General features: G+C 37.9%; 1 protein-coding gene across 4 annotated transcripts in view; it reads right to left on the reverse strand.

Annotated features, from left to right (window-relative positions):
• LOC127663341 (casein kinase I) overlaps positions 1-12,471 on the reverse strand; it is a 47,103-nt gene that overhangs the window by 29,835 nt on the left and 4,797 nt on the right. For 3 of the 4 annotated variants that reach the window (XM_052154878.1, XM_052154880.1, XM_052154879.1), the window contains exons 3-5: positions 8,211-8,337; positions 7,981-8,079; positions 5,626-5,709 (exon numbers count right to left, since the gene is read on the reverse strand). In XM_052154878.1, coding sequence (XP_052010838.1) covers positions 5,626-5,709; positions 7,981-8,079; positions 8,211-8,337 — 310 coding nt within the window. The remainder of the gene's footprint in view (positions 1-5,625; positions 5,710-7,980; positions 8,080-8,210; positions 8,338-12,471) is intronic. The other variant, XM_052154881.1, reaches the window with a different exon arrangement.

Genomic DNA, 12,471 nt, shown 5'->3' on the forward strand with positions numbered 1-12,471 from the left:
GTAAAAGTGAATTTGACTTGCCCGACCAGACAAGCAGACTGATTAAAATGTCAATAATGAAAAAATAACATGCTATATTTGTGATAGCCTAGGCCTGTGTCACTTCTTAGAACGTTTATATTCTTGTTCTGCTGTTGAAAGTAATACGGAGCATGTAATTTTATAATTCTCTAGCGATCTAGTAACAACTGTGCCCTGTTTGATTGACAGGCGGCGTATGCGTGCTGAATATGCAAGTTCCAAAAATGCTCGCACCAATGCGCACCTGAACGTCTTGGTGAGGAATTAATTTACATTTTAGAGATGTCTAAAGTGAAAGTAAACAGTGGAGAAAAAAAGCAGACTTGTAAGTATAAACATTATCTAATAGACCTGCTACCATCTAGTGTCATTCTAGTCTAACAATAAAATGAGAAAACCACTCACTGCTCTTGACTGAGTAACATTAGTAACTTTAAAAAGTATTAATGTATTATCATACAGTAAAGGCCAGTAATAGTTTTATGCTGCATTTCATTCTGAATGTTTAATTGAATATTTGATAGCGTACTGCTGTTAAAAACTTTTAAAGCTGTTAAAAAGCACTGAATGATCATAATTTGTATTTTTTTATCAATATCTATTCTTTGCTGTTTTTTTATTTTTGTTATTACTGACCGTTTACTAGACTTGAATAATTACTGAAGAACTCGAAACCATTCTTTCATAACTAACATATTAGTTATTATTTGTTGTGGTTTTTAAACTGGTATTGAGAATCTTCAAATTTCACTACTGATTACTGAAATTTAGCTATTGTGATAATCTATAGCCTTTATTGTACATGGTAGATCTTGCTGCAATAACATGAAAAGGCAGATCTTGTTTCATAGACATGTGAGCACCCCTTTTGTAAATGGAGGCTTTCCTTTATTTGACTAACATACATAACTTAAACTAATCATATGACAATAGCCTCCTCCCCTACCCAGTGCAGTTTACATTTCAAGTTGAAGGAAATCCACTGTTAAATTTTTTTTCTTCTAAAGTTCAATAGATGCATGATGCTTCCAAAGTCAATGAACAATCCTGTTAAATAATCATGATCTCAATATTGACCTAAATAATAGTGATTATGATTTTTGCCATAATCGAGCAGACCCAATTCATCCATCACTCCATTTTAAAAAAGTGGCACATGTGTCACGAGCCTGAACCTTTATTTTCCCACCAAAAACACTTCAGGAAAAAGTTTAAGACCCACAAGGCACCATCAATGTTTCTCAGTTACCCATTTTGTAAGGATTTGTCACAAGTGTGTCGGATCAAGTAGGAAAAACTTTAAACCTGAAGCACCATCTCTGCGAGTAACATCCCACGGAATCTACGTAGATTAATGTAATTGAAAGTACAATATACATAAGAAATTATAGACCTCCCTTATGTAAAAAACACCAGACACAATAAAGTTTTACATGAATGCAACATAAGGTTTATATGCAAGTGTAGAGTGGAGGAGGGCGGGCCGTGCAGGAACAATGCACGCCTGGTCCCAAAAAGGCTGATGGTGGCACGCGAGGGATAAAGGCGGCCGGTGACGACAGTTCAAGAGCGTGAATTACAGGCAGCTGTGCGTTTATGTTTGTGTGTTTTTGTTTCAGTTTATCATTAAACTATTATTTATATTCCCAAGCCAGTTTTCGCCTCCACCTTTACCTTAACTCCCTTTACAGTAAGCTAACATTGTTTGTGCTGTCACACTCAACACAGAAAATGGATTTAAAGGAATAGAACATTTTGATAATTTACTCAACCTCAGCCAATCCAAGATGTATCATAGTTTCTTCATCAAAACAGAATTTAAGATTTCATATCAGGCCGCCTCTAAACAATGCAAGTGAATGTACGGTCCAAAATGCATATTTAAGGTGCATCAAAATAATCCACACGACTCCAGTCGATAATTTCTTCTGAACCCAAACTATTGAACATTTAGAAAACAATACTTTTTATCTACAAATGTTCACTTCCGTACATCTCTGTGACACGCTCATGAGAGGGATGACCTAAGCTTGTTGGTAAGGTCACATAGATGAGGCAGGAAGTGCGTCATTGTTTACAAGACAAACTTGCACAGACCAAGGGCCGTTCACAAGCCAAAACAACTTAATAAAAAATAATATTTTAAAAAACCATTCCTGCAGAAAATAACCATCCTTTATTTTCATGGCGTTGCATTATCTACTTGTGCTTTTTCTTTAGTAGAAATGTATAGGCTATATGACTAATCAGGAATTCAAGCCACTCAAGTTGTAGTTAGTGAAACTAAGTGCGAGAGATTCACAGGATTTACACTTTGATATCAATGGTACAGGTGATATCACACAGATGAGAAGCTTCACAAACTGAAACGAGTGAATTGAGTGCAGGTGCAGTGAATTAGATATCGGGTGATGAGGAGCGGAGCACTGAAGGAGGTGCAGAGCCCGAGGGAGGCGTGACAATGGCAACATTTTTTCCACATACCAGACTTCGCTGGATATAGAGCACAGGCACAGCTGATGAATTCAGATAGATCCTTTGTTTTCTTTCGATGGTCTGAAATCCTCAAGGGTAAAATGTTCACAGCACAACCTCCAATATTTGAGAGAATGTAGGGGGTGTACTGATATCCAGGTTCAGTGTGATAAGCCAGAGCTTCAATCACTCCTGATCATGTATAAGCAAATCAATGAAAAGTTTACATTTTTGCCAGCATGCATTTACTTTGTTTATCCTGGATGCTTCAACCTTCAGAAAGCCCAAACCAAATGATAATTTTGAATGTTGGATGGCCTGAGGATGAGTAAATTATCAGCAAATTTTCATTTTTGGGTGAACTATTTCTTTAACTCTTTCCCCGCCAAACACGGAATTTTCCGGGTTTTATGAAAAAACGCTTCCCCGCCAAACACGGAATTTTCCGGATATCCGTGTTTTAGGTGGTATACGGTAAGGAAGACCCGCACGTATGTTTTGAAAGAGTACCCAACTCTTTGATCAAAGAAACAGACTGCGATCGTCTCAAACGTTTTTCTCAGCTTTTTGTCCGAAATGTTGTTTTTGACAAAACCTACCTCTGTTCAAGTGGCAATAAAAAAGAACAAATGAAGATAAAATAAAATCGTTTTTTTTGCCTAAAAGCAGAGGCTCAGATCTTTATTTTGATATATAGCATCTTCATATATTCATGGAAGAAAATATTCTGTGGGCCATTAAAGTTTAGCGAAAATCGTCAAAAACCCTGGCGGTGGCTGGCAACTTTTTTTTAAAAACGCTGGCGGGGAAAGATTTAAGTGCTAATATTCAACGTTACGATGGGCTGACTTATTTCATGAATTTATATGCATGCAGCGCAATAGTAGGTGTACAATGCGTTTAATACTACTAATAATAATTATATGTATTGTGAAGTACTAAATATGGTTAGGGTTAGTGCTTCAGGCATACAGAAAATTACACTGTAGCAGAAAATTTACCACTGATAAAAACACCAATAAATGAACGGCAAATGCATAATTCAGTAGGTATTGTTTAGAATCAAGCTAAATTACAAGAGCAACCAATTTCTGAATCAAATGCATCTCTGAACAGTAGCCTATTCATTACAAATTTGTAATAGCATTTCCTAAATCTTAATATTTAAAAAATGACTGTCGTGCAGTTAAATTGCAGTTGGGAACAACTGTAATTTTTTAGTCTAAATTGAGCTAAATTTAAACCAAAACTCTGGGATTCTCTCAACCAGAATTATCCAACCGAGCTAACTCAAAAATTACAGGTCACTGATTATTAAAAATGGATGAGCACATTTCTACATACAACACATCCAATTTCAGCAATGTAAAAACCAAGTATTTAAAATATCTACCCAGTAAAAATTAGGCTACAATTAGGGCTGGTTATTGAGTTCGATACATTTTAGGCACCGACCGAATTGCCCCTAAACAATAGAGTATCGAAAAACGTCTTGTCGTTCGGTACCAAATTTCGATACCTAAGGGGTTAATCTCGTCAACCTCAGTGATAAGCATGTAGCATGCTAGTGCCCAAATCTAAAAGTGCCGGTGACTGGCTGCGTTTAGGCATCAAGGAAAAACACTAGTTTACGCCGGTTATGTCCAGAGAAGTGGCTCGCACGTGAGGCTGTAGTGTGTATGCGTCTCAACCCCCATAGATGTAAAAGATGTGGAAAAGATCAAAAGTGTGGCTACATTTCACCAGGCTCGATGCCAACAGCGTGACGCAATATTTGCGACAAGATAATTGCTGCAAAGACCAGCAACACGACAAATGTGATGAAGCACTTGACAGTGAATGGAATAAACTTAAGAGCAGAAAGTTGCTCCGTCTTTGACTGCAAGAAGGCCAAGCCGGTGCAGTTATCCTCTCAGCGTCCTGCCATAAAGCTTCCTACAAAACTATTGATGAATGCAGCAGCGCTATGACAGGAACACCGACAGGTAAGGTTAACGTTTAGCTAACAAACCAACAAACAAACAAAAACGGCTTACTTGTAGTGGTACATGCTGGTGTACTTTAAAATTGTACGTTTCTGTGCATGGTGACCTAGTCCTATAAACTGGGGCCTACGTAACGTTAAATATTGTTTGGATGTATGGCTACAGATAGCTAGCTAACTCAACGGATCAAGTTTAACTCACATTAAACCGTACATATCCTTAGGGTTGGCTGAATTAACGTTATTGTTATAGCCTCAGCCCCTGCCGACCCGGACATGAGAAGACCAGCAGGCTCAGGAGAATAGTCTACAAACTGAAAAAATAAAGTTTTTTTTTAGGTAATGTGTAATGTTTGTAATCTTGTTTCATAAAATAAGAATCATAAAAATCAAGTCAAGGTATCGATATCAATTTTTTTTTATGATACCCAGCCCTAGCTACAATGTTTGCGTGGCTACTTGTGCAATCACCTAACAGCATGTTCGAATGGCTTGTTCAGGATTACACAACACTTTACTGGTAGGGGAAAAAAAAAACTCTGTGCCACTTTTTAAGTTCCTTCTGACAAACTGAATAATAGCCTGATGCTGAATAAAAAGACTTGTTTTAACATGCACCAATGCAGTGAAACTAGGCCAATCAAATTATGTGTCATGAAGTCCTTGATTACAAAAATCACAATAAGAGCACTGGGAATTGTCTAGCTGCAACATTCTTATAAATTAAGAATTTAATTATCCCAAACCAAGCCATCAAGTAAAATCATGGAGAATCCAAGTAAAAACAAAATATGATTTTATTTTTACAAAAGTAAAAATCATATACTATTTGAAAAATCCCCAGGTCTGGGAATATTTTTTTAGAACTGACTAAGAACAAGAACAACCTCATCTTCCCTGACACACCTAAATGCATTTCATCCTGAATTGCAAAGTCCTTCATCCCCCTTACAAAAGATCCCTGCAATCTGGATTAGTAGTCTCTAGTTCTGTTTAGCATGTGTGTCTGGTTTAATGCCAACAAATGTTAATGGTTATTGTTCAAAATCAAAGTAAATCTAAAATGAGAAAAAGAAAAACTCCAAAAGCAAAAGTTAATCAGAAGAATTTTGGGGGATTATTAGGAGGTGGTTGTGGGTTCAGACCTGGTTTAATCCTGAGAAAGATGGGTCCTGAGAAGAACTAACAGCCAAGCTTCTTTTCCTCTTCCCCACTGGAGATTCTAAACACTGAACAGACAATAGAGGGTGCAGTGCATCAAACAGTATTGCTGACAACCGCACACGGCCAGCGCAGACAGGCAACACCAAGGCTCAGAAAAAGAACACGGAGCAGCAGCAGAGAGAGGAAGAGAAAACCTAAGGCAATCCTTCATCCACCAGCAAGCGTCCAGGCTAAAACTCAGGAGGCTCTGCTAACGGCAAACATTTTCCTATAAGCCCATGCTCAGATACTAGACAACAGTTTTTTCAGACCATAAACAGGGCCTGCTTACCTCACTGGTTATTGAACCACAGAGGCAAACTGTGCATGGCACCTCTAGCCGCCCAACACAGTGTTCTTCATCTCATCTATATAAATTGCTCCCAAGCCTGATTCTCTTTTTTGACTTTGGCAAGGCTTTTTCCATAAACATTCTGTAGCATAACACTAGCTTTGCCATACAGTATTTAACAGTTAGCCCAAGGTGGTTGGGTGCAACCAAATCCACATTGGTGTGAGGCAAACGAGAAATGGCACAACTAGGGTTAAGCAGGGCAAACTCTAATGCCATTCTACAAATAGGCACTTGTTTAAAAATTAGGCATGAGAAGCTTTGAGAACAAATGTAACCCACCAAAACTTGGCCCCACCCCTTTAAACTCTCTGGTGATTCTGTAAAGAAAGGATTAAAAATGTGTTTTCAAATTATCCATAATTAACCGATCATTGGACCACCCGCAGTAAGGAAGAGGCTAGAATACATTGGCATGTGGAGAGGCCAAATCAGGTAGGGATGAAGCTCTAAAGAAAAGAAAAAGCGTGCAGTTTAAAAGGTGCATGACCTGCATGTTATAGCAAAAAGAGTTTTAGTTGTTACAAAAGACAGGATGGGATAGCTTTGGTGAAAGTGACTTTTGGTGGAGATTTCAATAGAGCAGCCCAGGATAAAGCAACAAAACAAGCCATTAGTTTACAATGGTGCCGAACAATTGTTTGGAGAGTGGGGGGGACAAAGAACAGTATGCGTGTTGGAAAGGAACTACTTCATAAGTAAAATATACTGCAAAACATATCTAACTCCATATTTAAACTTGCTCTCTTGTGGAACTGATATCAACTGTTGGCCTGCACCATTTTTGGTCAAGACATGTCAACATGCTCTACTATTTCCCAAGATAAGAGCTTGTTAATCCTGTAAATAAGTTTACTGGTGACTGGATCAAGAGTGGTGATGATTGTATGAGATGCCAGGATGTAAGCAGTGGATAATGTGAGTGGAATAGGGCTTTTGATTTCACAAAGTAGAGTGGGGTTTGCAAAGCAAGTGCTAAATTAGATCTTTCTGCTCGGCTGACCTTAATGAACTTCTTGACCAAAATTTTTCCAGGGTGGAGGTTGACAGCTAAAGATCCAAAGTGGAGCATATGCATCCGGACTTTAGTGAAAAAGGTGACGATTTCATGTGTATGTATAAAAATAAAAGCTTGAGGCTGGCATTCACACAGACACACAATGATAAACAATTATTCCAGACAGCACTGCCAAAAATGGTAATACAGGCTTCACTGAGTTTTCAAATTACCAGAATATTTAGTTTGTATCTGAACTGATAGACGACCATCAGAGCTTGTACTTGTAGGTCATTCAGTTTTGCACATCATGCTTTAACTGTGCCAAATGTTGCCTGTCTGCAAGGGCTCAAAATTACGAATTATCTGAAACAAAATAAAAACCAGGCAACTTCTATACAATTGAATAGAGAAAATAAAACAGTGCAAAGCACTTTGAAGGCTTCTCAATCGGCGAGAGAAACAAACAAAACAACCACAAGTCACATATCATGCAGAAGATCCATTTTTGAGGAGTGAAAGACATAAAATTTATGTCCACAGATCAACATCAGGTGATTCCCGAGCTACCAGTATGTTAAGCTGTAAACGCTTTCCAAGGACTGCTAGTTGTTTAAATGACATTATCATATGATTTCCCATCAAATATTCTTTGTACAACCCAGCCATCCCAAACCAGCAGGGCAAACCCAAAATTAATCACAGGCTCTGAATTCCAGTGTTCATCCATGAGAAAGAACATACTGAATGGAGGAGGGTGACTTTAACAATTAGTCAGTCATGACACCTCGATAGAATAGGAAACCCTAAGGATCTGCAGATTTAACACTAACTGCATTTCAATTCATCCTTTATTTATTTAATTTATTTACAATCTACCCTCCCGGACACAAAGCATAAATATGACTGTCTTTCTCAGACATAGAAATGGAACTGGTGCAAGTTTACCTTATTACAGTGACGGCCAATACCCATTAAAAAGTTGTCTGGCTTGATATCTCTGTGGATGAAGTTTTTTGTGTGCACATACTCGATTCTGCTGATCATCTGATAAGAACAAAACAATCAGGTTAAGATCATGCCACAGCACCCTTAATATTTTAGTTATCATTAGTCAAAGCTATCCATTAATTTAGTAAAACAATCCTTGTATAAACATCCTGAAGGCTCAGTATTACCTGATCTGCAAGCATAAGGACAGTTTTCATTGTAAATCTGCGGGAACAGAAGTTAAAGAGATCCTCTAGACTCGGCCCCAGCAGGTCCATCACTAGGACATTATAGTCCTTTTCTTGGCCATACCACCTGGAAAAAAAATTAAATAAAAAATTATTACATATCAATACCAATAGATGACCCTTGGATTGCATGCCATTACTAAAGCAATTTACTGGGTCCTGAGAATAGTGAAAAGCTGTGCTGAGAATGAGCTGAAAATCTGAGTCTACATCAAATAAATTCAGTGATGTATGACACTGAGATTCTGGTACAATTAAATTACAAAAGAACTTAGCTAAATTATATTGAGACAATATAAAAGCATAAATCTTATCAGTTAAGGAAGTGCTAGAGATATGCGTCACACCCTGCAAACAATGCCATTCAACATATCCAGTTTGGTGACATGAATAGGTAAAGTAAAAATACTCTGTTTTAGTCTAAGTTGGTACTTTCACTTTGCCTCATTTTTGTGCACTCAAATTTTTCTGAAAATGGCACAGCAACTAAATGTACTTCAAGAACAATAACTTTAATAATGCAACTGCAATAAACACCATAGAAATCCCACAGTGACAACCATATGAAATTAATTGGAACAGGAGTCGACATTTTGACATGGAGTGCCATTTCTAATCTTTCTTGTTAAATAGCTGTGCCGACAAAGCCTGAAACTTTATTTCCAGGTTTAATTTTCATTTTGAATCAGACTCAGATTTTTGAACCCCACGATGTGTTTATGTTCACTCTTTTAATCGTTTGAAGTAGTTTTGAGAGTCACCGTCATTGTGGTTTATGTAGCATGTATGCTGGGATGAAAATCTCAAGGATTGATAGCGATGTCTTCTTATTTCAAGTGTTGTTCTGAAAGCAAAAAGCAACAAATAAAAACCGAAAATGTCATCCACTCAACGCGCAGCGCGACCGAAGCAAAGTTGACGCTTTTACTAGTATGATTCACCAAAAGTGAAACGCTGCCTGAATTTATCTGCACGGCCGGCTTGTGATGCGCGAATGGCTTGCTCACGCTGCGCCCACCTACTGACTTTATCGCAGTCTCGTCATATTTAGTGTTAAGATTCCCTTTCAGCTAATAAAAACACGATGTTTGATCATGAAGAAAGATTAAATCAAGAGTAAGATTAGCATGCAGGTGCGAGGGAGTTCATACAAATAAAATAGCCCTCTCCTCACTTGCCGTTGCCAATAATTACACCTTCATGTGCCATAAGTTGCCAACGCTAAATTAGACTATACACTAATTCTTCATGTTCTTAAAGCATAGGATGACAGACAGTGATACATACATAGTCAGAATTAATCAAGACATTATGAGGCACTGTTTCATTTGTTTATAGAGAGCGTCAGCATAGAAATAACCAGGCGCCTTTTTATCATTATTTTGCAGTAGCTTCGCCTACCAGGCCACTGAACTTAGATACAAACATTTAGCTAACCCATTGCAACAGCAGTCGCCAAGCAACCATCATGCTAAAGAGTCTTCCAAACAAAGGGGTATTATGAAGACACAAGGTGCAGCAGTAGACTAGTGTCCGTTCAGCCGTATGTGCCAGCAAAGCAGCATCTACCAGTTCACAGTGACAATAAGAAATGTACTTTGAACTGCAAACAAATTCCTAAGCCTTAAATGTTCATATCTTGGTGGTAAATGCATCCATGCTAACTGGGAAGTACAGCTTTTAAGCTTAGTTTTAAGATGATATATCGCAAATAATTTTCTATGCTTTCCCTAAACTATAACGGTGGCAATGTTTAAGTTTACTAGCTACACAACTTTATGGAGAAATGGAGCAATTTTCAAAGCGTCACAGAAAGATGGTGCTTACAGTTTAAGGAAATGTACCCTTTTACAGCTTACTTCTAGTTGTCTCTGCATATTAAGATGGGATAGGACACAGTAGTGTTTCCCAAAGTATTTTGTAGACTATGGGGGATGGGGGTGGGTGGGTGGACCTCTGACCCTGAGTTTGTGGGCATGCTCCCCTGAAATATTTTTTTTTAACATTTTAAAAAGTTAAATACTTCCATCTGGTGCACTTTGAGAGCAAAAATTCAGAGGCTAGTGTTGTACTCTTGTAAAAAGTTGTGCTTTTAAAGCTGCAGTAGGCAATTTTGAAATAAATTGAATTCTGAGAAACAGCGCCCCCAATTCTTCCCCATATAAATGATGCTCTTCACCCCCAGCCAGAGTTTAATTGACAGCAGTTCACAAACAGGGCCAAGGCCTACCTCACCAAAAGCGATTGGCTAAAATTAGCTGGATTGACACTGGAGAAAAAAGGTTTTCTTTTGTAACCCAGCCAACCTGTATAGCTATTATATTATGCAATAGTAAAATATTACTGCCTTAAGATCTTCACTTTCACACATTATTTTAAGGCTCTCTAATTAACTCACAAGCCCATCACATTATAGTGCTTGAGAAATGGTTCATCTTCACACGCGCTCAAGAGAGCTGCTCTTGCGATGTCCGCATTGAGGTTCCCTGAGATTCTGATTTCAACTCAAGTAAATGAGACATAAGTGCTTTTTCCTGCGCACACAAAACAGCATGCAGGGAAAGACGAGGCTGAATCCAGCTTCTTAATCAACTGCTTTTATTCAGTAAAAGGGACTCTGTGTTTCAAAACTACACAGCTATGACTGGCGAGTGAAATGTTAATAGGTACATTTTGCCAGAGGACTGAACTGACAGGCAGTGCGAGAGAGCGCAAAACATAAACTTTTATTTAATGTTATTATGAGACTGAGAAGCGCAAAAATATTTTATATAAGTGTAAAAAAAAAATGTGTTTATTACGAGACCGTGGCATGGCAAATTAGACTGTGGCGGACCGCCAGAGTCTATTCAATGAATGGGAAACACTCCAAAGTGTTTTAACAGAGAGTTATAAACTCCAGCTTTAATATTCTGAAGAATAAGAGATCAAAAACAAGCTCCCAATACTGCAATGCAGCCTATGACAAACTTAATTGCAAAATTTTTTAGTTTTCATATGCTTTTGCACAGTGGTTACATAACTCTGTAGCAAATGTAAACACTTGCTTAAAGAAACTATAGGCCTCTCTGTGAGGTGTTCATTTCCACTAATCAAAGCAAATTAATGGGAAGAATTAACAAAACGAGTGTAGCCATACTTTGCATGAAACTGTTACCCTAAATTGCAACTTTCAAACCATGCCGGATTATTAATCATGCAGAGGTGTTGATGTTGCTATATTTTAAATAAACTGTGGAGACACTTTCCTGTGAGCTTAAATTAAAAGATTTTGTAGAGCAAATAAAGCTCTTTTCTTTCATTAGCAAAGGCAGTGAGTGGTTTTATGGAGCGTGGGGGAGGGAGATCTTTTACAGCAGGTTGTCCCAGCTCTCGTATCTAGTGACTGAATCCAGTCTCTCATCCTTGCTGCTGGAAATTTAAATTCACAAAAAACAAGCTTTGGTCAAAGTGGCAAAAACAGAAGGTTGTGAAACAAAACCAATTAGCCTACCTCAAGACAATAGACCTTATTCACGCTAGCGCCATCTTTGATTTTTAATGGGAATGACAACAAGGCTGTGAGTGATAACTTATTCTCTTCAATGGACTGTACTGCAGTTTAGTGTTTTTGGATCGTTCCACAGGCAAAATCTGGATAAAATGTGTCCAAGAACATTCAGTATAAAAAAAAAATCCAGACAACGAGTTGTGGAAAATTAGATGTGATGTAAGAGCTTTATACAGCAATACACTGTGTGTGCCATTGAAGAGACAGTAAGTCTATCCATCACTGCCTTGTTGTCATTCCCATAAATAAATCAAAGATGGTGCTAGCATGAATAAGGTCTACACTGAACTCTCTCATCCTACATTATCCTGCATATTTATTACTCTTTAAGGCAGTTAATAACATTTGCATTTTCGGTTTAAATAACCAAGCACGAAATCACTAGATTTAATGTACAGAACAGCTTCATACGGTGTACTTTCCAGCTGCAACATCAATGACTACATTTACATGGAAAACAGAAAGCAGCTTATTGTGAGAAAGCGGGTTATCGAAAGAAAACACGCTATGGTGAGGGAAGAGTCAATATTTTACATTGGTGTGTATAAATGGGTATAGTTTAGTGTATGTGATTATCTCCACTGTAATCCAAGAAATTCTTTCCACAGTGACTTGTTGAGCTCCATCCAATGACGTTCTTCCACACACAAC

Source organism: Xyrauchen texanus, chromosome 23 (genome assembly GCF_025860055.1).
Source record: "Xyrauchen texanus isolate HMW12.3.18 chromosome 23, RBS_HiC_50CHRs, whole genome shotgun sequence".
NCBI lineage: Eukaryota > Metazoa > Chordata > Actinopteri > Cypriniformes > Catostomidae > Xyrauchen > Xyrauchen texanus.